Source organism: Protopterus annectens, chromosome 10.part0, assembly GCF_019279795.1.
Source record: "Protopterus annectens isolate FY-2018-M chromosome 10.part0, PAN1.0, whole genome shotgun sequence".
Lineage (NCBI taxonomy): Eukaryota > Metazoa > Chordata > Ceratodontiformes > Protopteridae > Protopterus > Protopterus annectens.
Window position 1 is genome coordinate 59356950 of NC_056744.1, and position 26197 is coordinate 59383146.

At 37.0% G+C, this 26197-nt stretch overlaps 1 protein-coding gene across 1 annotated transcript in view; it reads right to left on the bottom strand.

The window, feature by feature from the left end:
* MYH10 (myosin heavy chain 10) overlaps positions 1–26197 on the bottom strand; it is a 2709460-nt gene that overhangs the window by 1017367 nt on the left and 1665896 nt on the right. The window contains exons 21-22 of the mRNA XM_044086713.1: positions 12127–12258; positions 1029–1235 (exon numbers count right to left, since the gene is read on the bottom strand). Coding sequence (XP_043942648.1) covers positions 1029–1235; positions 12127–12258 — 339 coding nt within the window. The remainder of the gene's footprint in view (positions 1–1028; positions 1236–12126; positions 12259–26197) is intronic.

Below are 26197 nucleotides of genomic sequence, written 5' to 3' on the forward strand. Positions count from 1 at the left end.
CTAGTGAATGAGGCCCCTAATCCAGCTGGAACCTCCTTGCCATGATGGGAATAACAAGAAAAATGCACAACCCATCCCCACTTAGAAATAGTTGTTTTGCACAGGCTTGCCCTGAGAACTCAAAAGCAAAAGGACAAAATAACTGCTGAGACTGCCCACAGACCCTTTAGTTCTCATAATAATAAGCAACTGTGTGTATCCTATCAAGTGTGCAAAGCTTCCTTTCTTTTTTTTTTATTTTGTTTAAGGTAGGCAAATGAATAGTTTGGTTCATGTTTAAGTTTAAAACAAACACTTTAGGCAACCAAGGTAAGTTAAGATACTATTCCTTATGGAAAATTAGAGGTGGAAAGGCATACACATGAGATTGCTCAAAATGATGAAAGAAAAGAGCATCCAAGCTGTGGGAGTGGAAAACTTTTAAACAGGCAAAACTTTTGGCAGCTAGTGTAGTTAGCGAACAGATCTATGTCTGGAGTTCCCCATGACACTGTCAATTTCTCTGAAATACATGAGGATCAATTTCCTCGTTCCAATGGATGAGGGATTGGTACCATAGCTCACATCACTAAGGAGTTCTGTGCTCGGCTGTGCTCCTGTAGAACCTTGGCAGAAACCTTGCCTGTAATTTGGCCACAAAATCATTGCTTGTCTGCACAGAGGATAAGAATGTAATCCCTTGCCCTGTTGATGTTGCATGACAGTTGTGTTGTCTGTTGTTTATTGTTGTCTGTTAAGAAGAAGACCTGCCCTGGAAGAAAATAATTGAAAGCTACTAATAATGCAAATTGGTTTCTAACATAGATGTAGAAGTCGCTGAACCTGCAAAAATCTTTACAGTCTGCATAGACTTTAGCCTTGTCTTCCATTTTCTTTAAGACTGCCTCAACAGGTGAACCAAATAACACATCAGATTGTAAGGCTCCTTTTTAACTGAAACAGCCTTTACTATCATTGTCAAAGACACAAACCGTCCCTTCCAATCCATCAAAAAAGTGTATCTAAGTCCTTGTGTTATGCAGAAATACCTGCACATGAGTTTGCATCTTTTTCTTTTCATTCAGTAGTGCTTGGTTCCTTTCTTCTTCCTCCTCTACCCTGGCTTCTAGGTCATGTAGAATCTCTTCTAGCTCTTGCTTCTTGGTGGCAAGACGAGCCCGCATCTCTTCTGCCTCAATGAAAAGTTCCGTCTCTGCTTGCAGTTGTTCAGCCAGAATATTCTTTTCTTCTATGATCTGCAAAAGACCAAATAATTTAGTGCACTTGCTGCAAACCAGCAGTCTAATTTTAAATACAGTAAATAAACTTTGTACATATCTGGTCTCAATCTATATTAACACGTGAAAAGAATTTAGTCTTTTTTATCATCAACCAGAGGGGAAGCTGTGGACAGTAACAAAGAGCTGAAGGAATTTATCTGGAAAGAGTGCAATGATTATGTGGGATAAGTTGATTTTCCTATTAGAACAGAGTGGTTAAACACTGTTTGACTTGAAGGGATATTTTAGAGATGTGCAGTTAAAGCTTTCACACAGAGCACAAAGTTGCAACTAAAAATGGAAAGGGACAATGAAGAGACGGAGTAGTAGAGTTCAAGAATAAGGAGAGTGGGACTTTGAATGCAGACCCTTAACCACCACCACCAAACAGATTACATTCATACACCAGCAGAAATTATTCTAAGAACTAAGCCAACACGGGAATGGAGAAAGATGTTGCCAGTACGGATGACTGCAATTAGGGGTACGGAAAACAGGCAAGAAGGGGCTGAAAAGTACTGGAGAAAACTGACTAAGGAACAGAGGTACTCTGAGCAAATAACTAGTGAGGGAAAGGTAATGAAGTGGGATTAAACCAAGAAGTAGTTTGGACTACAGGTTAAACACTGCCTTTCCTACCAGGGACTGATACAGTATAGGCAAAGAGAAAGGGACAGGGGTGTCTTAAGTGAAAGACCTGCTCGGGTAGAGTTTTTAATCAAATCCAGAACAGAAGCTACTGTTAAAAAATGGATCATTAGTAGGGCATTTAAAATACTGTATGATAACTGTAATCAATCAGAAGAGGCTAAAGACTGAGAAGAGTGACCAGAAAAGCAATTTACACGTTAACAACATGAGGAAATATGTACGGCTGCAATGCCCAGGTGGTTTAGGATTTTTTTTTTTGTGTGTGAAGTGTTTGCATAGGTATTTTTACACCCTGAGCAGGGAAGTGTTCCTGAGGTAGACACCAAATGTTGAAGGTGTAACAGGAAAGGAAGTAATTGGGAATATGTTTTTTGGGGTGTAATGAGTTGGCAGATTTTAAAAATTCCCTACAGAGTACTCTGTCAAATACTAAAGAGCAACTGACTGACTAAAAAATTATGCTTTTGAGCTGGGACATAGTTTGGCCTCAAGTTTAATTCTACTCGCTGCCAAAAAAGCAATGACTAGAAAATGGAAATCAAAATCTAAATCAACAGTATCCGAAGCACTGAATATTATAAAATAAATAAAAGAGTTAGAAATGGGATATTTAGAAAAGAGGAGGAGCAAACTATATATAAATAAATGGAACTTGAGGAAACAATACATACAGAATAATGTTCAGGAGGACAGATAACTTAAGAGAAGGCAGAGATTCAGCAATTTAATTAATGCTGGACTGAATGATAGTTGTTAAGAGGAATAAAACATAACTGATGTTAATGAAAAAAACTTTAATATGGTTTACATTCTATTAATTATATGTGCTTATGTATAAGGTGTTTAAAACACAGACTGCACAAAGATTTTGATAGATTTGACTATAAATAAAGCACATTATTGGCTACAAAAATGCTTAGTTTTCAATTATATAGTTAACAATTGCCGTTTGAAAATGTGGCAAATAAGTGATTAATGATTACGTATAATGCTGAAATGCCAGTATTGAGTTTTGTCAGAATGTAAGATCAACAAATGCAACAATGTGGTGTGCACACACTGAAATATATAATCTTGTTCCCAGCGTGGATATTTTTGTTGGCAAGATACATTGCCACTAAACCATACACATTCAAAGTGTTTATGGGGGTAGTTTTTAAGTTACTTTGAGAAGAACTACAAACATTTCATTAGGTTTGAACATCCTTAATTTGGCTCTGTGACAGGTAGATTCAAACATATTCCAAAGCCACCAAGTCTTATGGACCATTCACACCTTGCTAGTACCCTTCTTAAGGCTGAAGCTCCCTTCTTCAGGTGGGCTACATTAGACAATCCAGGAGTAAATTTACAGATACTCATCTATGTTATGTTTAAAGGTAGGTAGACAGTTGCACAGCTTAACATGCAGAGGAAGTTTATCCATAGATGTAAGAGGCAATGGGTAATAAAACTTGTCCCTGTACCATATTTACGTATCTGTTGTTGAAGATTTAAGTCCTTGGTTGTAGTACTGGTAGAGGATATTGGACTTATGAATATACGGGTCTACCTGAAAACGCTGAAAGTCCTAAATGCCGACGACGAGAACACTGAGACCGGAAGATCGACAAAGGAGAAGACCGACAGTTGAGAATCCCGACGCTGAGAACACCATGTTAAGGTAAGTGTGTGATAGTGATGGACGTTAGGGTAGGGTGCGGGTCAGGTAAGTGTGCGATAGTGATAGAGTTTAGGTTTAGGGGCGGGTTAAGTGAGTTAGGGTTAGGGTGCAGGGTAAGGTAAGTGTGCGATAGTGACGGACCTTAGGGTTAGGGTTTGGGTTAAGGTTAGTGCATAGACAGTTGTTTATGTAAGGTTTAGTGTAGGTTTGTAAGGTTTTTGGCGTGCTTGTGTTGTGTGTTTTTCGGCAAAGGAATTTGTTTTGTTGGTTGTCGGGATTGTGGTTTGTCGGGCATGTGAAGTTTTGTGTTTTTGAACTTTTGGTTTCTTTCGGTTTTGTCGGGTCGGTTATTTCGTTGTCGGTGTTTTGGCATGTCGGTGTTATCAGGTAGACCCGAATATACAGGTGGTCCAATACAGGTGTCTAATTGTGCATATCCAGTAAGTTAATATAAATCTCTTAAAGGAAGGAATTACTTGTGGGAGAACTATGTCTTAAGTCTGGCCAACTGCAATACAGTATTTCCAACACTTAACAGAAGCAGTAGCTATGGCACTTCTGAGTATTGCCAAACACAGTCTTTGAACCCTAGGTTTTACAACATACCCAGTCAGTCACAGCTGGAACTGAATCATAGCTAAATAATATGGCATGCCCTCAATACCTGGGGAGTTGCTATAGTCTCCTAGACCACAGACCGTACACCCTCAGTGGAAATGGTATAATCTTACTCATTAAAATAAATAAAATAGTAACCTTAGCCCACATCTTCTAGCTCAATACAGTTTAACAGTGAACACAGATCAAAACTGACTACTGGTCCAGGTGACACTAGGTTGCCATATAAAGACAGTTATTCCTACAATCTATGTACTTCCACCTTCTAATGGGGCATGTCTACAGGACATGTACAGATGATGACCAAAGATCAAAACCAATATTATGAGCAACATTAACCTGAAACTGGCTCAGCTCCAGAACTACTTGGTTAGCAACCCTGTATCAGCACTCTCCACATTCTTCAGTCCTTATTCAGGATATGTTGATTCCACTTAGTCTAATTAGAACTAATGAGCATAATTGTTTCCAAGATCAACTTTGCTATGATTGACATGGTGTTGTAAAACCCAGTGCAGGAGCTTTAGTAGTAAGATCCATGCCTCAGAGCCACAAGTCTGGTATTCATTCCTGACTTCCAGCCACTGCCTGTGTGGAGCTTTGTATGGTTTTCCCCATGTCTGCATGAGTCTTCTCCATGCACTCTCCACAACTCCAAACATTCCAAGTGATTGGCTGCACTAAATTATCCAAAACTATGCTGTATTCACCCTTACCCTTTAGGCCCAGGACATGGCTGAAAAGGGTCCAAGAACCGGTGCATTTATGTAGGTAACAAATTATACTCTCAAGTCACTCAAAAGAGCAGAGTAGTACACTACCTGTAAACTATTCTGGAGTTCCTTGAACTACCTTCTGGGTGACGCATACTGCAAAGAACAGTACAGTCACTACCCCACAGTCAATCCTTGAGGAATTTCTCAAACTTGTACCTCTTCTCATTTTCTCAAACATCTTAAAAAAACAAATTCCTTTAGTAATCACCCCCATTTCTAGGTGATCTGACACAAGGAATAAAAACAAAATTACAAAACACTGACTTAAAATAAAAAAATATAGACAAACCAATAAACAGAAATAAAAATAAAAACTTCCAAAACTGAAATACACGAACCTTTTTATTCGTTTTATTTACGATACGTGTGTGGATACTATTTGGCAGTATATTGTGGAATGCCCGGGATTCATGTATTTCAGTTTTAAAATAAAAAATTCCCATTTACAAACCCTGCATAACAAATTCCTTAAGTAAAACACTTACTCAAATAATCCACTTAACACTTACAACAGATATCTTGTACAGCTTCAAGAAATGGTTCACTCAGTTGTGTAACTCCTGATAAAGGTTTCCTACTAGCCTGATCCTGTTGGTTTCAAAATCAAGCGATGGCCCATAAAATGGGACATGTGGATAAAAAAAATACATCGGGTGCTTTAGGGATCTATGGGATTAGCATCTTGATGTTCTTCCCTCCATGGAAAATATGCCCAATATTATGGAAGGCAGAAGATGTAAATGGCAATATCTGTAATAAAGTTAATCGATGTTGCAAACTTCTAGACTCAAGGCTAATATTTGGTTCAAAAGGTGTAAGAGTACTTCTACATTAACACAGAATTTGAAATTAAGAGCTCTGTACACAGAAAAGATGTAAAGTGGCTTGGCTATCCATGATTTAAAGTACATGTTTTACACATCGCTATAGAAATCTCCATTGAGATCAGCATACTCAAGCCCTCACCAATAATGCATTTTACTAATTAATTTTAACAACATCCTCCAACCAGATAAGAGAGTGGAGTACATCAAACAGTTGCTGGAAATGTCAAATAGCCAATACAAATCAGGACCACATGGTGTGGGAATTAGTTCAGATTTAAAAGTATTGAAAATTCATCACAGGTGACATAAAACTGGGCTCTTGGAATATAATCACTACCACGGAAAGATGATGTTGCCTTTAGATTATTAGGATCTGTACCACAAGCAATGTCAACCACATTTTTATTTACCTCTTGATCGAGTTGGTCCCACTAGGAAAGTAGCCTCTTTTCAAGGGAGACACAAGATGGTATCATTACTGCTATGGGAAGTTTGGCCAGGGCATCGAGGAACTTCCCCAACTCATTAGGAATGTGCACGTCCTGTTCCTACTGCAGTGGTGACTGGGAGGATGGTGCATGGCATAGGGAAGTTGGCAGAAGGCACAGAAGCAAATGCCGGTGCTGTTGAAAGTACCAATAAGGTTGTGGAAGATTCAGCAAAACCTGCTTGCTGAATCCAAAAAAGAGTTGATAAGCGATTATTGTGTTACTACAACCCTCCAGTCGGGAAGGGTGCAGGATGATAAATTAAAAGAAAGGTTGCTGCAGAGTGAGCCAGAAAATGAAGGTGGGCAGACATTATGGATAAAATACAAAAAAAAAAGCATAGCTGATCCTGAAAGATGATGGTTAATGTAATGGATAACTTGTGCAGAAAAAAATAAAAAAAAGGCATTAGCAGAGTAACAGAAAGCAGAAGGGAACGTGAACCAGATGTATGTAGTGAGGAGTGAAAATAAAAGAAAAAACTGATAGTTATGAAGTTTTGGGCAACTTAATGGTTTCCTTTGGTGTAAAAGCGTAAGAGGTACGAGCCTTTAATCTTAAACACGAGACTTTTTGTGACATTATATTCAAGACTTTTTATGCAATGGGAAATTTCCTTGGCGAGTATGAAAAAAACTGTTGTTGTTTTTTTTTCGGCTTTTCCAGGTTAGGGGTCGCCACAGCAGAACTCCGGTCCGCTAATGATTGGCAGTAGATTTTTTAAGGGTGCCAGCTCGACGCCCAACCTTCAACGAAGGCACACCCATTCTACGCATGTCTTTTGAACTCCACTCGACCACGGGGAGGACATGCAGACTCCACACAGAAGGCGCTCCAGCCAAGAATCGAATGGGAGAACCCCTTGCTGCGAGGCAACAATGCTACCGCTGCACCACTGCAGCTTGAATATGAAAAAAATATATAATCCTTGGAATTTATATGTAATAAAAGCATTTAAGAGAGAAACAGAAAAGAAGATTCATGTACAACTTCAAACAGAAGTAGATAGACTTTAAAAAGGATATTTGAAATGTTTACGCAAAGTACTGGACATTGCAAAAGTTTATGATAAAAGTTGTTTATGGACTGGTGGATGGGAATGTAATATTGCATTAAAGACAGAAAAAGATAAAATCATACATATTCCATGCATGATAAATGTTGTAGGAAACAAGGGTGTGGTAAAATATTAGAGGCAACCCAAAACATGACTTTTTTGTGGAAAAAGACATTTGATAAACAATTGATAAACAAAAAATGTTATATTTGTAGGGAACTGTGTCATAAGAAAATGTGAACTAAAATGTTAATAAATGTAAGAAAATTGGGCATTCATGAAAGAATTTTAAGACAAACTAACGAAAGTGAAGGAAAAAGAAAAAGAATAGAAGTGGTGGAAACTGAAGAAAAATTAGATAAAGAAGATACAGGAGACAAGCAAAAAAGTAACGTAAAGGTTCTGCAATAAGTGATGAAGATGTAATTTGGGAAGTAGCAAAAGAGAAAAAAGAATTCAAGGGGTAAAAGGAAAAGAAAATCTAACGGGATAAGCATAAAAGGAAAATGAAAGGAATGAGAAAAAATAATTTCTAGAAAGTTAAGGAAAAGGGACAGTAACAACTTTGGAGTACTTTCTGTTAATGCGAACAGTATTAAAACTATAGTGATAAGGATGGGGTTTTGGAATTATGTAACAAATGTGATGTAGATATAACTGTACTAAAAAACAAGATTTTTTAACAAATGAAAGACTGCAAGCAGAAAGATTATGTGGGAAATCATTTGGAATTTAGGAAATGATCTGTGTTCTGTAATAGGAATACTTGGCAGAAGTACAATAAAACTAATAGATACAACTTTAGTAAGAATGGGTAGATTAACTATTGTAAATTTAAAATGGAAAGAGCACATATGTACAATGATAGCATCCTTGTTATTTGTACAGAAACAGAATGCTTATCTCACCAGATTCTAGATTATATAGTGACAGGAGATTTTGTGATTTAAGAGTAAAACATAAAATGAAAGGAAACAGTGCAAAAAAAGAGTTATGAGATGTGGCAAATTAATATTGTGGAATAAAAATTCATGTACTTATAGAAGGGGTATCTACAGAACCAAAATACATTACTTCATGACATCTGAAGTACTAACCATAGGGAAAGGATAATTAATTGAAACAGATTTTTTGGATGATTAAGCAAGTATGGCTAGACAAAGGAAAATGAGAAACACATAAAAATAGTTAAAGGAATAAAAAGGATAAATGAAAAAGCATTGGACAAAGGAAAAAGATTAATAATGCAATTATGGAGGAATCATTACGATGAGAACATTTTATGAAGACTGGTCTAAATGGTGGATTTTTTTTAAGATTAAATATAAAACAAGTTATTTACAGTGGCAGTATGATGCAAGGAAAATAAGATAAAAGTATAAATTTATAAAGATGCATTGCAATATCTAGAAAAATAAGTCTTAAGATATATATATATATATATATATATATATATATATATATATATATATATATATAAAACAAGAAAAAATTAAAAAGTATTCAAAGTTTCTTTACAAGAAAAAAAGAGAGTAGTAGTATCTGCATATTTAAGTAGACTAGTAAAGTAAAACAGTACTGCAATGACAGAAATGAAAAATACAAAAGGAGAAGTAGAAAGAATTTGGGAACAAATTATGAATATTGCAGCATTGTATATACACGATATATTTCAAATAAAATTGAAAATAGGGGAAGTAAAAAGTTTGCAGAATAAGAAAGTATTTGAAAGGAGATACTATTAGGAAAAGCGAATATATATTTGGCTGCAGGCCAGATGGAATAACTTTTCATACATTTCGTATCTTAACAGAATGGCAAAAAGACTTCCAAGATTTTAAATGAATGGCTAAATGAAGGTTTTATGTACAAAGAATTATGTAGGAGAGTACATAAATTTATCTGGAAGAAAATATAATGAAAAGCTGGAGACACTGATAGTACTGAACAATAATGATTACATTTTTATGAAAATAATACAGATGAGATTTGAAACGAAGATGAAAAGTGTTATGGAAGACAGTATGTATAAAACAAAAGGAAAGGGATGTCAAGAACTACTAATAGTAAGAGAGTGTGGATGATACTATAAACAGAAAAAAAGCTAAACCTATGAGTGGGGATCTTAAGGCAAATGATGCGACAGGACATGAAATCTAAATAATGAAAAAACAGAATACAAGTAAAAAAAATCAGGAAATTATGTATGTCTGCTTATAGAAATAAAAGAAAAGTTGTTCTAAAGGATTGGCTAAATAAAATGCACATATGAAGAGAGGTGTGAGACAGGGATGTCCAATGAGATGTACATTCTTTGCTTTAAGTATGAATGTGACTGTATGTGAAATAAATTGTAAAATGAAGGCGGAAGGATATATAAACACCTGAAAGGTTAAGAATTCCAGTTTGTTAACTTGTGCAGATGATATTGTAGTAATTGCAAAAAAACAAGATGTGGATAAAAGAAGTAATGTCATTTAAATGAATGTTTAAACCAATAAGGATGACTTTTAATAGAGAAAAGTAAAGAATTAGGAGATGTGGTTAAGGTAGTAGGAGTACGTTTTACAATGAATACAATATTTATCTTTGGTATAAAATTTGGGAATAAGAATGTCAGTAGGATTCAACAGAAAAAAGTAAGATTTAAAAGGAATTTGATTTTTCTAGAAAACATACAAATTATCATTTAGAAAAAGTTAATTTGATAAATTCAGTTTTATCGGGAAAAGAGCATATTTAGCAAGTGTATTTATGTTGCAATTATATTAGGAAAAGAATTGTTACATACTTTTTTTATTCACAAGGAATTCTAGACTGAATCCAGCAAAAAGAAAATTCTGTATGCAAATAAAGGGGAAGGAGGCTTAAGATTAATTAATCCAGTGGTATATGTTGCTTCACTAAGTTTACATAAACAGTTAAAATGAATAAATGAAAAATGCAGCTTTGCTGTAAAAATATTTAAATGTAAATATAAATTTGGGATGCGGTAAAAAGGAGAAAAAGAATGTACAAATACAGAAGTGAAATGTTAAAGAAAATATATTAATGTGGGAAATTAAAAAGTGATGAAACAGAAAAGGAGAGAAAAATATGGTACAAGAATTTAATGATACAATATTATGTTGTTAAACCATGAGAAAAGTTAGCAGGGGGTGAAATTAAAGCTATAAAAATGAAAATACCATTTTTTTTGTGGAGACTTGTAATAGATAAATTACCAGTGAAAGGAAACATGCCATATAAAAAGAACAGTGAAAAAAAAAAAAAAAGATATATATATATATACATATATATATATATATATATATATATATATGTAGTTGTAAAGAAACTACTGAACATGTGTTTTTAAAATGTAAAAGTGGCGAAATTATGGGAAAAGTTGTGTAAAAACTTCTTTGAAGTGGATAAGACAAATAATGACAAATATGGATACTATAAGAATAGAAGTAAATATGTTAAAAGAATTGATAAAAATTGTTTTATGTTATATATAAAATACGGAATAAAAGGATAAATGAAATTATGTTTAAGGGAAAATGGATTTTGGCAGAAATGTTGAGAAAATCAGATGGTGGGTTTGGAAAAAGGAATGGGGGGCTAAAAAGGATAAAAGCCTGATAAAACAAAATATGAATGTATAATAAGTAAAAGAAGGAAATGGAAAACTATTTTGTAAATATTTTTTTTCATTGTATAAATAAAGGACCTCTATTCTTTTCAGTAGATGCCATGAAATCTCTTATATCCACCTGAGCTACCTCCAACTCAAGCAGATTGGGAGAGTTGCACTCCCCTTATGCTGCACTGCAGTGTCAGTTTTTGGTATGAAAGTCCATTCTTGGCTGCAGTATTAAAAATACTGGAAAAATCTGGACTTTTAATGCATGTTATTTTACAACAGAATGGAGAATGTTATACTACAAGGGTAAATGCAAAAGAAAACCAATAAATACTGGTGTACATTCAATTACATACACAATGTTGACTGCTATGCAGAATGTTTTTTTCTGTGGCTATATTTTTTTAGATTATGTTAAAACTTCTAGTCATATTTCATGTTAATACTTTTCAGTAAATATTCGTTACAGCTTAAAAAAAGCAATGTACAAATTAAGACCTGCTTTAAAATTTCCCCCTCGTCATACACGAGTTCCTCAGCCCAAATCCTTTTACCTATCATGCATCTGTACATTCTTTGTACCCTGTGCTTATATGTGTGTATTAAATGACTTACTTTTTGTGCAACATACACCAGAGTAAACCACAATGTGTTAATAGTCTAATTGCTAACCATTCAACATTGGACATACCTATTTTTTTATTTGTACTGTTACAAGTTACTCTCTGGACAATTTCAGTTACCCCACGTAATCTGGGCCTTTATGGTACTCGATGTTACTTCTGCTTTTAGGACTAGCCAGACTAGCCAGATTGAAATAGTCCATGGATCAATTATAGTTTAAACATAAATAAATAAAATTCATGTCTCCTGTTCTGCCCAAATATGTCAGTGTTCCCTGTAAAATCAGTAACCCTTCCCTCTGAACTTCTTAAGCTCTGTTCCTGAATGTGATGCAAAAGTCTGAATGTTATACAATTGGACAAGTGCTGTTCAAAATTAAAAAAATGAACTCTACAAAAGAATGCAACTCTATACTGTACTACATTACACATGTAGGAAAGTGCAATCAAATAGTATTTTGGTATATTCTACATTACAGACAAACTGATGAGAACTCAAATAAAAATGAATGATAACTTCATACAGTATTGCTAACCTGCTGGTGCTTTCGCTCCATCTCCACGAGCTCTGCCTCCACTTTTGTCTGCTTCTCCTTCACTTTCACAAGTTCTTCCTCTTTGGCCAGTAGCTCTTCCTCCTGACGTGTCACCTGCAACAAGGGTTTCACCTACAAAAGAAAAAAGGACAACAGTAACCATGTTCCTAGTATACCTCAGGAAGCAATTACACATGTACAAACATTTTTCTTGTAACAAACATCTGCAGAATTACATGTGCGGTCACAGCTGCCTTAAATAGGGAGAAAGACACTTTAAGGCAGTGTTAAAAGCTCATTCCGGAGATATAAAGCAATGTCCATAAGCATTCTTCCCAGAGAAGTCCAGGAGAATGGCGATCGTAGGCAGCTAACTATGAAAGTGGATTAATCTTGAAACAATGAATGAAACAAAACCTGACAGTATTCTTTGCTATGAAACCCAGGAACTGCTGACTGTTCTTAAGTTGAAGGGGTACGGCTTCTGTGGTCAGCACCATTGAAAGTGACTACCTGGGTAGCTTAGAGAAGCCCCAGTGGCTTTAAAAAAGGTGCCTCAAGACAGACGCAGTCTATTTAGATTTTTATTGCTGCACAATTTTAACCCAGCCACTGGGGATGCACAAGCCAGTGCATTTCTTTGCACTGGTCACAAGCCCAGATAAATGGGGAGGGTTGCGTCAGGAAGGGCATCCGGCGTACAATTTTGCCAAATCATACATGCAGACAACAGTACAGAAATACATACCGGATCGGTCGAGGCCCGGGTTAACAACGACCGCCACCAGTACTGTTGGCCAACAGGGTGCTGGTGGAAATTGGGCTACTGTTGGCCGAAGGAGGAGAAGAGGGAGAAGGCATGCCCGAAGGCAGGTAAAGGCTAGGACTGCGATAGTGAGGGTCGGAACTTTGAATGTTGGCAGTATGACTGGTATAGGGAGAGAGCTAGCTGATATGATGGACCGAAGGAAGATTGGTATATTGTGTGTGCAAGAGATCAGATGGAAGGGGAGCAAGGCTAGGTGTATCAGAGGCGGTTTCAAACTGTTTTATCATGGTGTGGATGGGAGGAGAAATGGCGTAGGCATTAATCTGAAGGAACAGTATGCTACAAGTGTTTTGAAGGTGAAAAGAGTGTCGGGATAGAGTGATGTTTATGAAGCTGGAAATTGATGGTGTAATGATGAATGTTGTTAGTGCATATGCTCCACAAGTTGAGTGTGCGATGGATGAGAAACATTTTGGAGTGAGTTGGATGAAGTGGTGATGACTGTACACAAGGGTGAGAGACTGGTGATTGGAGCAGATTTCAATGGGCATGTTGGTGAAGGGAACAGAGGGTATGAGGAAGTGATGGGTAGGTATGGTGTTAAGCAAAGGAATGCAGAAGGTCAGATGGTAGTGGATTTTGCAAAAAGGATGGACATGGCTGTGATGAATATGTATTTTAACAAGACGGAGGAGCATAGGGTGACATACAATAGTGGAGGAAGATGCACACAGGTGGATTATATCTTATGTAGAAGGGCCAGTCTGAAGGAGACTGGAGAATGAAAAGTGGTGGCAGGGGAAAGTGTAGTTAGGCAGCATAGGATGGTGGTTTGTAGGATGACATTGGTGATCAAGTAGAGGAGGATGAGTGTAAGGGCAGCACCAAGGATCAAATGGTGGAAATTGAAAAAGGGTAATTGTGAGGTGATGTTCAGGGAAGAGTTAAGACAGCCACTGGATGGCAGTGAAGAGTTACCGAATAGCTGGGTAACTACAGCAGCGCTAGTAAGAGAGATGGCTAGAAAGGTGCTTGGTGTGACATCTGGAAAGAGGAAGGAGAACAAGACCACCTGGTGGTGGAATGAAGAAGTACAGGAGAGTATACAGAGAAAGAGGTTGGCAAAGTAGAGGTGGGACTGTCAAAGAGATGAAGAAAGTAGACAAGAGTATAAGGAGATGAGGTGCATGGCAAAGAGAGAGGTGGCGAAGGCTAAGGATAAGGCGTATGAAGAGTTGTATAAAAGTTTGGACACTAAGAAGGGAGAAAAGGACCTGTACTGATTGGCTAGACAGAGGGACCAAGCTAGTAAAGATGTGCAGCAGGTAAGGGTGATAAAGGATAATGAGGGAAATGTACTCACAAGTGAGGAGAGTGTGTTGAGCAGATGGAAAGAGTACTTTGAGGGGTTGATGAATGAAGAGAATGAGAGGGAGAGAAGGTTGGATGATGTGTGGATAGTGAATCATGAAGTGCAGTGGATTAGCAAGGAGGAAGTAAGGATAGCTATGAAGAATGGAAAGGCTGTTTGTCCAGATGACATACCTGTGGAAGCATGGAGGTGTTTAGGTGAAATGGCAGTGGAGTTTTTAACTAAATTGTTTAATAAAATCTTGGAAAGTGAGAGGATGCCTGAGGAATGGAGAAAAAGTGTTTTGGTAACTATTTTTAAGAATAAGGGTGATGTGCAGAGCTGTAGTAACTACAGAGGGATTAAACTGATCAGTGACAGCATGAAGTTATGGGCAAAGAGTAGTGGAAGCTAGGTAAAGGGAGGTGATGATTAGTGATCAGCAGTATGGTTTCATGCCAGGAAAGAGCATTACAGATGCGATGTTTGCTCTGGGAGTGTTGATGGAGAAGTACAGAGAAGGTCAGAAGGAGTTGCATTGTGTCTTTGTGGATTTAGAGAAAGCATATGGACAGGGTGCCTAGAGAGTTGTGGTATTGTATGAGGAAGTCGGGAGTGTCAGAGAAGTATGTAAGAGTGGTACAGGATATGTACGAGAGTAGTGTCGCAGCAGTGAGGTCGGCAGTGGGAGTGACTGATGCGAACGTGGAGGTGGGATTACATCAAGGATAAGCTTTGAGCCCTTTCTTATTTGCAATGGTGATGGAGAGGTTGACAGACGAGATCAGACAGGAGTCCTCGTGGACTATGATGCTTGCAGATGACATTGTGATCTGTAGTGAGAGTAGGGAACAGGTGAAGGAGACCCTGGAGAGGTGGAGATATGCTCTAGAGAGAAAAGGAATGAAGATCAGCATGACTAAGACAGAATATATGTGTGTGAATGAGAGGGAGGATAGAGGAATGGTGAGGATGCAGGGAGTAGAGGTGGCGAAGGTGGATGAGTTTAAGTACTTGGGATCAACAGTTCAGAGTAATGGTGAGTGTGGAAGAGAGGTGAAGAAGAGAATACAGGCAGGATGGAGTGGGTGGAGAAGAGTGTCAGGAGTGATTTGTGACAGACTAGTACCAGTAAGAGTGAAAGGGAAGGTCTACAAGAGGGTAGTGAGACCAGCTATGTTATATGGGTTGGAGACAGTGGCATTGACAAAAAGGCAGGAGTCAGAGCTTGAAGTGGCAGAGTTGAAGATGTTAAGATTTGCACTGGGTGTGATGAGGATGGACAGGATTAGGAATAAGTATATTAGAGGGTCATCCCAGGTTGGAAGGTTTGGAGACAAAGCCAGAGAGGCAAGATTACGTTGGTTTGGCCATGTGCTGAGGAGGGATGCAGGGTATATTGGGAAAAAGATGCTAAGGATGAAGCTGCCAGGTAACAGGAAAAGAGGGGGGCCTAAGATCAGGTTTATGGATGTGGTGAGAGAGGACATGCAGGTGGTTGATGTGACACAGCAAGATGCAGAGGACAGAAAGAAATGGAAACAGTTGATCTGCTGTGGCAACCCCTAACAGGAACAGCCGAAAGAAAAAAGTAGAAGATTGCTGCACAATTTTACCTTTCACTATATTGCATAATTTCTTATCCAGTGTCCGTGAACTGCACTCCTTACTGACTTGGTTTTATCTTTTTAATTTATACTGATTTGTATTCCTGTTAAGGTAATAAGCATAATAAATTTGATCCTCTGAAAGGCTAGATACATACGATTCTTGTAAGATCTATAAATCCTCAAAAACAAGTAGTAGAAAGCGCCACTCAACTAGAAAATCCAAAAGGTATAGAAATCCAGGAAAGTTTGTTGGCTCACCACAAATTTATTATATAAAGTTCCACAAGGCACATAAAGCAAATTGGCACAGATAAATAAACACTCCACATTCACTATTAACGCACTTCTCCCAATATGTTTTCGTCATATAACTGACTTCATCAGATCAGCACTCTAACCCCAACCTTTCTTTATATATACACACACACACTAATTGATCAAATAAATCAATTAATAAATCGTCAATCAATAGAATTTGAATTTAAAACATTTAAACCATTTTAAATAAAAATAAATTCTATTAAAAACTTCTTGTTAAAAACACATTAATTTCCCTACTTTCAATTAGGTTAACATTAAACAATTATTGTACATTTGCATTGAAATTAATTATAGAATAGTAATGAACATGTAAAATATAGACATTTTATTAATTCTAAAAGAATATGAAAAAGTAACTATGCCCTCTAGTGGCAAATTGTTAAAATTACATACAATAGAAAAGTTCTTCAAAATTAATCTGTCTCTCACCTTAGAAAATCTCTTAAATATTATATAAAATTATATGAAAACTGTTGTAATTCAGAAAGTTTACTTCCTTTGCTCACACAAGGTATATGGAAGACCAAAAAAAGAGAGCAATATACAAATGTCTATTTAAAAATTAATAACTAATACTTAAATCTATTCATAATTTTGCTGCTCTTAATTTCAAAATGGGGGCTATACTAATATATTCATTTAGGCCTGGGGTTTTATTTGCTTCTAGTGACATTTGCCACCACAATTCACGGTATTCTAACCTTTCTTCCCAAGGCCCTCCTCTTATGTCTTTTTCTATGTGCTCTAAAACCGTAAAACTGAAACTAGCTTTCTCACACATTCTACTGTGCTTGTTATAGAGCATTCGTTTCTTTACAATTTTTTATGTCATTTAAATGCTCAAATATTCTTCTCTTTAATTTCCTCTCAGTTTTACCTATATAGAAGGATTGACATGCATTACACATGCTAATGTAGACTAAACCTGTGGAATCACAATTATAGAAATACTTGTCGTTGGTTATGGTCTTATTTCTACTATTGATGTAAATGTTATTAGTGTTGGAGATATTTACACATTGAGCACACCTACCACACTTGTAGGTTCCCTTTCTCTTTCTATCCTGTGATGACACAGTGTATTTATTTTCCAATAGATTTTTTATAGTTAAGGAATTTTTAATTACTACCTTGGGTATTCTATTGATTCCTAGGTCTAGTTCTGTTAATTCCATAAACCTATCCCATTCCTTATTGAAAATCCTTCTTATTTTGTTATTAAATGTATTATATTCTAAAATTAAAGCTAAGTCAAAGTTTTCTTGTTGATTTACTTTACTAGGTTCATTTGAATTATCTATTCCTTTCTCTTTTTTAATAATAATGGGTGCAAATCTGCCTTCTCTTCCTAAGGAAACTTCTTTTCTTATTTCCTTAATCAGTTTACTTGGATAGCCCCTTTCTTGGAACATACTCTCCAATAAATCACATTCTAAGAGGAAGTCCTGATTCTTACTTGTCATTTTACTTCCTCTTACAAACTGCCCTTTTATTATATTCTTCTTTACATGTATAGGGTGGGCACTGTCGAAATGGAGAAAGGAATTACAATATGTGGCTTTTCTGTATATTTTGGTTTCTAAATGTCCATGTTCCTTATATATTTCCAAGTCCAGATATTGCACAGAGTTATATGTTACTTTCCAAGTAAATTTTAAAAAACTACTAGTATTATTCAAATATACTAAAACTCCTGGAGTTTGTCTTCTCCCCCATTCCAAAAAATAATAATGTCATCCAAAAACCTACGGTAGACTGACATGAAGGGTTTATATTTACTTTCCAACACAAATTTTTCCTCCCATTTTGATAAAACCAAGTTAGCATATGTGGGCATGCGCCCATTGCCACTCCTTGGATCTGTCTAAAAAATTCCCCATTAAAAAATAGAAAATTGTTGTACAAAATCAATTCCATTAACCATTTACTTACCATCTTGTCATTATGGGTTATATTCATGTTTTCAAAAATTACTTCCTCAAACATCTCTAGGCCTTCCTCATGGGGTATAGATGGAAAAAGGTCTATTACGTCTATAGTAACAAATATGAGCCCCTCAATTTCAATCGCGTCTCCCATGGTGTATAATAGGTCCCATGAGTTTTTTAAAATCTGTACTTTATGTAGCCAAATATTTTTAGTTTTAATATCTACAAACTTGGCTAAAGAATTAGTTTTAGATCCATTAGCTGCCACTATTGGTCTCAAAGGGGGATCACTTTCATTTTTGTGTATTTTGGGGATCCCAAAGATGGCAGGTACCTTAGGCTTGTCCACTTTTAAAAAATTGTAAGTCTCTAAGTCAATTAGTCCTTCCACCATCATATCATACAAATTTGTGTCAATTCTATTATAAGCTATATTTATCTCATTTTTTGACACAGGCTCATATTTGTTCTCGTCCCACAAGATTTTGTACATTCTGGTATCATACGCTATACTTTCCATAATCACAATTCCTCCCCCTTTGTCCAGCTTCATAACCCTTATGTTTCTATCTGCCTTTAAACTATTCAAAATTTATTTTTCTTTTTGGTTTAAGTTGTTATCATATGACACCCTTTTAAAATCAACTTTTCTAATTTCTTTCTCAATTAATCTTTCTAGATTTTTTAATTGAGGGTGTAAGGGAGGGTTGTAAGTAGATTTGCGCCTTAAAGAGGGTTCATTATCCTTTACCTGGTTGTGAAACATGGTTTTAAAATTAACTTTCCTTAAAAATATTTTTAGATCCAACAGTGTTTTCACCACATTTCCTTTAGTGTTTGGAATAAATTTTAAACCTTTGGAAAGTAAACTAAAATGTCCTTCTAATTGCACTGAGCTGAAGTTATAAATATTGAAGTAATTAAAAGTCCATGTGTTTCCTTCGTTGGTGATGTTACTTATGGGGGGTGGGAGTTGTGTGGGGTAACCAGGGGGTTCAATAGTAATAATTCCCCCTCCCTCTTCTCCCCCCTCTCCAAAAATTTCCTTCCCTTTCTCCATATTTATTAAAAATTCTCTCTGACCTCCTAAGGGGGGGAAAATCTTCTTCATTTAAACAGTTTTCTTCGTGTGTCTCTAGATTGTCAATAGGTTCCCTAACCTCCCTGTTATTTACTCTATCTATATTACCTCCACCTCTGTTTCTGAGGTGCGGGTTGGGGTAACGTGTTGCATTTGAATTCATTCAAATCACGTTCCATCTTTTTGTGCTTTCTTTGAATTAAATCATCTATATTTCTGTCTATTTCCTTTCTCATACTAAAATATTTTACTTTCTCTTCTTCTATGGTAAATAACAAGTCATTAGTTATAGCTCTATCCAGTTTTTCAATTTCACCTAATAATTCTTCCTGTACCCGATTATTTTCTTTAATCATCAATTTCAACATTTCAAGTCCACTTCTGTTAAATAAATCTAACAGTTCTAGATGGAAGTTAGACCCATTAATCACACTGTTGGGATATTTATAAAAGCGTAGGCCTTTGGGTACAATTTCTTTAGTTATACATTCTCTAAGGTATGTATTTTCCACATTTAATGTTCGGTATTTGTTCATTAATTTATATAAACTGTTGATATTGTCTTTATATGCAAAATCATTAGTATTAACAGCATTATAATTCTCTTTTTTGTCAAAGGTAATTTGTCTTTTTAACCAACAGTTCAAGTCCTTGACAGGAGAAACAGTACCTTTGTTTTTGTCTGTGCCATGCCCTGGATTAGTGTGCTTATCTCTTGGTTTGGCAGAAGAAACTTCCCCTCGACCAGTTTCCTTAAGCAGGCCAGGGGTATCTGCTGCATTGAAACTACTGCCTTCATCGGTCTCCTCTAAAGTAGTAACTTTTCGCCCGCTACAGGTTTCGTTCCCTGTTATTTCAGTTACTTTCCTTTTCTTGTTATACGGCCCTTTGGTCCCGAAAGCATAATTTCCGTTGTTCGAATTTTGCACTGCCAGTATTGATGAGGCTACCGGCGTGAGAAGATTGATCAGCTCAGTAAGCTGTCCGACCAGCTTACGTGTCAGCCCAAGGTCTTCCTGTTGCGAATTTACAGGGACTTCCTGTATTTCCATAGCGCAAAGCCAAAAACTCCAAAACAAGTAGTAGAAAGCGCCACTCAACTAGAAAATCCAAAAGGTATAGAAATCCAGGAAAGTTTGTTGGCTCACCACAAATTTATTATATAAAGTTCCACAAGGCACATAAAGCAAATTGGCACAGATAAATAAACACTCCAAAACAGACGAAAACGTATTGGGAGAAGTGCGTTAATAGTGAATGTGGAGTGTTTATTTATCTGAGCCAATTTGCTTTATGTGCCTTGTGGAACTTTATATAATAAATTTGTGGTGAGCCAACAAACTTTCCTGGATTTCTATACCTTTTGGATTATCTATAAATCCTCACTACTTCAGTTCAAGGGAATCTTTTGCAGCACATCACATTAAGCAGAATGGCCATGGAAACTAGCAAAAGTCTTAAAAGCAGCCCCAAGAAAATGCTAAGACAAATATACTTCTCACCCATAAAGGCAGACAGAAGTAACAGTGTTAAATTACAAGCAAATAAAGAATAGTTGACATACATCTAAAATAAGCAGTAGAGGAGACCTTGTCTCAGAAGTATGAGGAAAAATTACATCAAGAGGGACATTCAGGCAACAAAATGAAATCCCATTAACAGACTTGAAAATACAGATTCCGATTATAGGTAGCATCAAAGCCAGTCATCTGACTAAACTACAAGTCCTGCCAGATATCATAAAAACATCCTAATTCTGGTCTCATGTATCATCTTGACCATACTGCCTCTCAGGCAGGACTGTCCCAATTGTCCACTACTCTTCCTCTTATATACTTCCTGGTTTCTCCAATGAGATGACCTTATACTATGAGAAGACAGTCTGGGAAAACTAAAACACTTCACATATAATAAGATAAGTCTTAATTGTATTTCTCTCTATACTTACAAGGTGGACTGATTCAAAGACGCTTAACACAGCCCCCTTAAGCAACAAGTACATTACATGGCATAAATAAAGACATTAGTCAGTTACAGAAAAGTTAAAGACAACTTCCTAACTATAATCCAGGTGACCTTAGTTCAAATAGCAGCTTGGGCACCTGAAGAAGCTGGCCAGGAGAAGAGGAATGAAGAAGCATAACCTACTCACCTCTTCTAAAGTGGACGATATAGGGATGCGAAGGAACATGGCAATTATGAGTCCCCAGTAGTGAAACAGAAGACCCATACAGAGCTGCAGCTGAAGTAATTGGTCATGCAACTGAGGGATGCATCACCATATAGGTTCATATGTACTAGGCTAGCTGCCCTTCTGGGCCATTTTAAGCCTAGCTAAATTCCCTTTTATTGCATAAATGAACCTATCCCATCTGGTGTTAAACTGGCACTACCCATTCCATGGTTGATCATTATATATTCCTCTTAGTGAGAATATCCAGGATCATACCAGAGAATTTCAGGGGACCCATTCCTGGGATAAAGCATTTAGGAGCTGCCTCTGTCCATTAGCTGTACAGGGGGCAGTCCTGGGGTACGTTTTCAAATACCCATCCATAGATTCAAGTTGCTCTTAAATATGGACAGAGATGAGCATTGTTTTATGTGAATAAGGAGTCTGTTCCAGAGCAGTGGAGGTGTTTTCCCTCATGACATCACCACACTCCCACACATCAGCCTGCACATCAGTGGAAAGGGAAAAAACAGGGAGCAGGCAGCATATATTTCACTGCAGACAGACCAGTTTTGTTTTGCCTTCCACACCTTGCCAGTGGCCTCACCGGGAAGATGTGGGGGGTAAGTACCAGGACCAACTTCGCTTTCCATTCCCCCTTCTCTCTCTGCCAGCAGCCTGACCTTGGGGAGGGGTAGGAATGAGCATGGAGACCAGAATAAACTGGATGGGGTGGTCACAGCTGCTGCATCAGGACAAAAATACAACTTGAGTTTAAAAAAAAAAAAAAAGTAATTTGCTAAGTCATACAACATTCAAATGCATAATAACAAAGTCATACCTATACTCTGACAAAGGTAGATTCATCGAACAGCTTTTCTTTGACTTCTTTTAACTGTAGTGTTAAAACTAAATCTATTTACTCTGAGAACTGGTGGTGCACTGTAATGGAATTTTTCACTTTTTTCTACAATAGCTACACAAGCTAGGGGTGTGGGACAGCAGAGTTCCCTGCCCAAGTAGTGCAGGGTCACATATCCCGTTGCAAAATATACAGTTTCTCAAGCTTTGTCTCTCTCTCTCTCTCTGTCTATATATATATATATATATATATATATATATATATATATATATATATATATATAAATACATTCAAAATTTGATGAATGACTTACAGCACAGGGAAAGTGGAAAAAAAACACACATTCAATGGGATGAAATAAAAGATTCACCAATTAAATGCCTACTGCAAATACGTTAAGGTTCCTAACATGAGTTGTGACACTGCTGAACTAATATAAATAGAAGAAAGTGTCTAAGCATCTACAATTGTATTCAGACAAAGGTATTCTATTAATTTAGCCTCAAAACCTAGAGTTTGCTGATTATATCAGTACATGGCTGGCCCAATAGGAAGATTCAGTCTTAGAATATGCTTTTCACCTACAGCTGTGCTGAAACATGGTCAAGACAGTGCTGAGGCATTGTTTTTGGTTCTAAGGGTGCAACACAAGTTCTTACTGTCAGTTTTGCAACCAATGGGGAGTTGGGGTGGGGGATACTCTGTAGTCAGCTCAGTAAATACACCAACAAACCCTGACTACAGCAATCTGAATCAGGCTGGTATCATAAAACATAATGGGCAATAACTGGCAATGCATATTCCAGTATGGGTAAAAAAAAAATATTTACAGCTGGTGCTTTTCTGGTTTATGGAGAGAGCAGGCAGCAGATTACAGACTTAACAGCTATCATCTGCATACATGGATAAAATGAGACAAGTCTTAGTTGAGACTACTGAACAAAAAGAATGGGACTTGTTCCAACACAGACCCATACAGAACCCACTCAATGAATGCTTCTACATCACAGAGAAAGGTGCTGATACATGTTTGCCTAAACCTATTTGTAAGATAGCTGTGGAGCCACAAGGAAATCCTGATCTACAATAAATGTCTTCTAGTTTAGATAAAAAGAAGAAATGCTCAAAAGACACAAAGATCAGTGCCATACCTACAAAGATGCCATCAATGACAATCCTGGAGATCACATTGTCATGAATAGTGCCATCAACTCTGTGTATTGCACCTCAGCGGCTGTATAAAGGGGGATTCCCTTTGGTGAATGACCAAGATAAACCTCCCCTCATTAAGGTCTGTGGCACTGAGGGATAAAGCCCTCTCACTACACTGCAAGAGACCAAAGTTTGTCTAGTAAATCAGGTGCCTGTAAGAATTGACTGAGAAGAATGGGTGTGTGTGGTCACTGCTAACCTGGGCATCTTGGGGGAGGGAGGTGACTACAGCCATGACATGAGTGACACCTCGCCAGAGCAAGAGGTGGTCATCTACTACAACTTGAAGCTGGCCAAGCTTGCACTTTGTGCATCTGGACTATGAAAATTCATCCTTCCACTTAAGATGCAGCAACTGTGGGCTTGGATAAGCTACGGTGGGGGAGGTAGGGGGTGTTTCCAGGGATAGAGGGTAGGCCACCTCACAGGACAAACAAGCTGGCCCTTTTCACTACTGCCCGATTCCCAGTGGGGAGCAGCAGAGAGCTGATGGGAGGTCTCAGTCAAAAACGAATAGGCCATAGACTCTTGCTTGGATGAGGAATACCAGGTTCCCATTCTCTTGTAATTAACAGGTTAACTTAATAAAAGCAGATGAGCCATCAGGCAAGGTCACAGGAAATAAAGATTAATCTTTTGTCCACTGCAGTTCAGCTACTTTTCTCTAAAGCACCCATGTTTTGAGGCATGCATACATACATAATACCATACGTCACAATCTCAGGTACTGCACCAAAAGAAAGCTTGCCCCAAGTACTGAGAAAGCACACACTTGCAAATCAAGAGAAAATGAAGATCTGGATACTTGCAATACTAGGATACACAAATATTTACTTTCCACCAGTAAAAGTCCAGCAGAAGTCTCCAAAGAGAGGAGGCACTCAGAAAGGAGAGGACAGCAAAACAGTACTTATGATCCGCTGAGGAGGGTCCTTTTCTTACAGTAACTGATATTTCAGAATATGTGTGTTGGTCTACAACTAAGAAAAGTCTCTGACAGTAAAACATCCAAAACAGCAGCACCCAAAGAACAGCCAAAGCAGTAAAGGCTCAGAAATTCTGAAGTACCAAGGTGTCAATAGGACATCTAGCATAAAAGTTCAATCAGTAATATTTGCCAATGGTTTGGAATGACAGAGAAATGGTAACTCCATGAGTATGACTTGATATATTTTTTAAAGACAGTGTGACGATGTGAGATATTGCCAGCTATGCCAGCAGAAATAGGGCATTGGATGTGTAACACATGCCAGCACAGCTAGCTGGAATTTTGTAAATAATTATATGACACTGGTATATCAAACTAATTTGTACAGATGCTTGTGTTGAAAAATGCATTTGTAAAGCTGCTTGTATTAAAAATGTACCAACAGTGTGTCCTGCTGGACAGACAAAGAAATACATTTGTATGTCAGACTGTATTACAACTATTGAAATTAATACTGTAACAGAGGATACTGGAAGAGAAGAGGTTATGGTCAGCTCCAGCTAACTAAGAAAAACAGTATGAAATTAAATTACTTAATTTAGGCCATAAAGATTGTATCTTACAGTTCTAATTGCAGCCAGAGATGAAATGTCTGTGTCAGAGAATTGATTTATTAGCTCCTGAAGGAAGAGTGGAAGTGTTTTATTGTTTTATGACTTCCAGAACAAGCAACAAACTTTGGGTTCTACATAGGCAAAACTAATAGAAGATTCAGGGAACGCATAAGGGAACATATTTATCACATTCGCAGAGGCAGTCATACAAATGCTTTAGCTAAGTATTTTATGGACAGAGGTCCCGATCATACATTTGTTTTTTTCAGCGATTCAAATTTTTAAACCAAGTTTACGTGGAGGTGACATTGAGACATTTTCAGAAGAGAATGAACATAGGTGGATCATTAGATGTCAAGCAGACAGAGAGCCTGGTCTCAATGACAAAGCTTCTCTCAAACCTGTTTTGAGAAAGAGAAGGCTTATAGTGTCCACCTGAATCATTTAACAGCTTGTTTTTTATATGTTGTTATTTATACTTTGTTTTTTATATGCAAAAGTTTTTTTTACATATAATAGTTTTCATATGTAATAGTTTTTTATATAGATATTTTTAAGCTAGTATATTAGAAAGTAGTTGTTTTTAATGAAATAGGTATATGTTTTAAACATATTTTTAATTGAATGACGTAGTGATTTGATTTACCAATGAAATGCATTTATACAATATTTAAAAGGTTGCATTTTTTTCTTTGTAAATGTCTGAAGAAGCCGAAAGGTGAAAGCGCTTACATTTAATAATAAACTCTGGACTCTATCATTTAATCCGCGTACTATTGAACTTTGCTATTTTCTGCTGCCTTCATTTGCTGCCTTTATAAATCTATGTCTGTGGACTATTGTGCTTGACTCCTGTGGATGTTTAGATTATTATTGTGGATTATTCAGAAGCAACAAACTTTAGCAAAACTCTGTGTGTATGGTAACACATATGTGCAAGATTCTGGGTCAGTTGCTAGGAAAGGGGGTAGTATGGGAACCAGAAGTCAGATGACCAGATATATGTGATGTCATTCTGTAATCCATCATTGAAATGATGTTTTTCAACACTAGATGAGACTGAAGCTTTAGAGGAGTCTGTGCTTGGAACCTGACAAACAAGGACCCCTCATCTATTTCATCTTGCCTTGCTCTAGTAACTGACCAGGGAATGATAACTATTTAGATCAGTCAGGAAAATATAGTGAGATTGTACCGTTTTTCTGCATCTGTGTGAATCTAT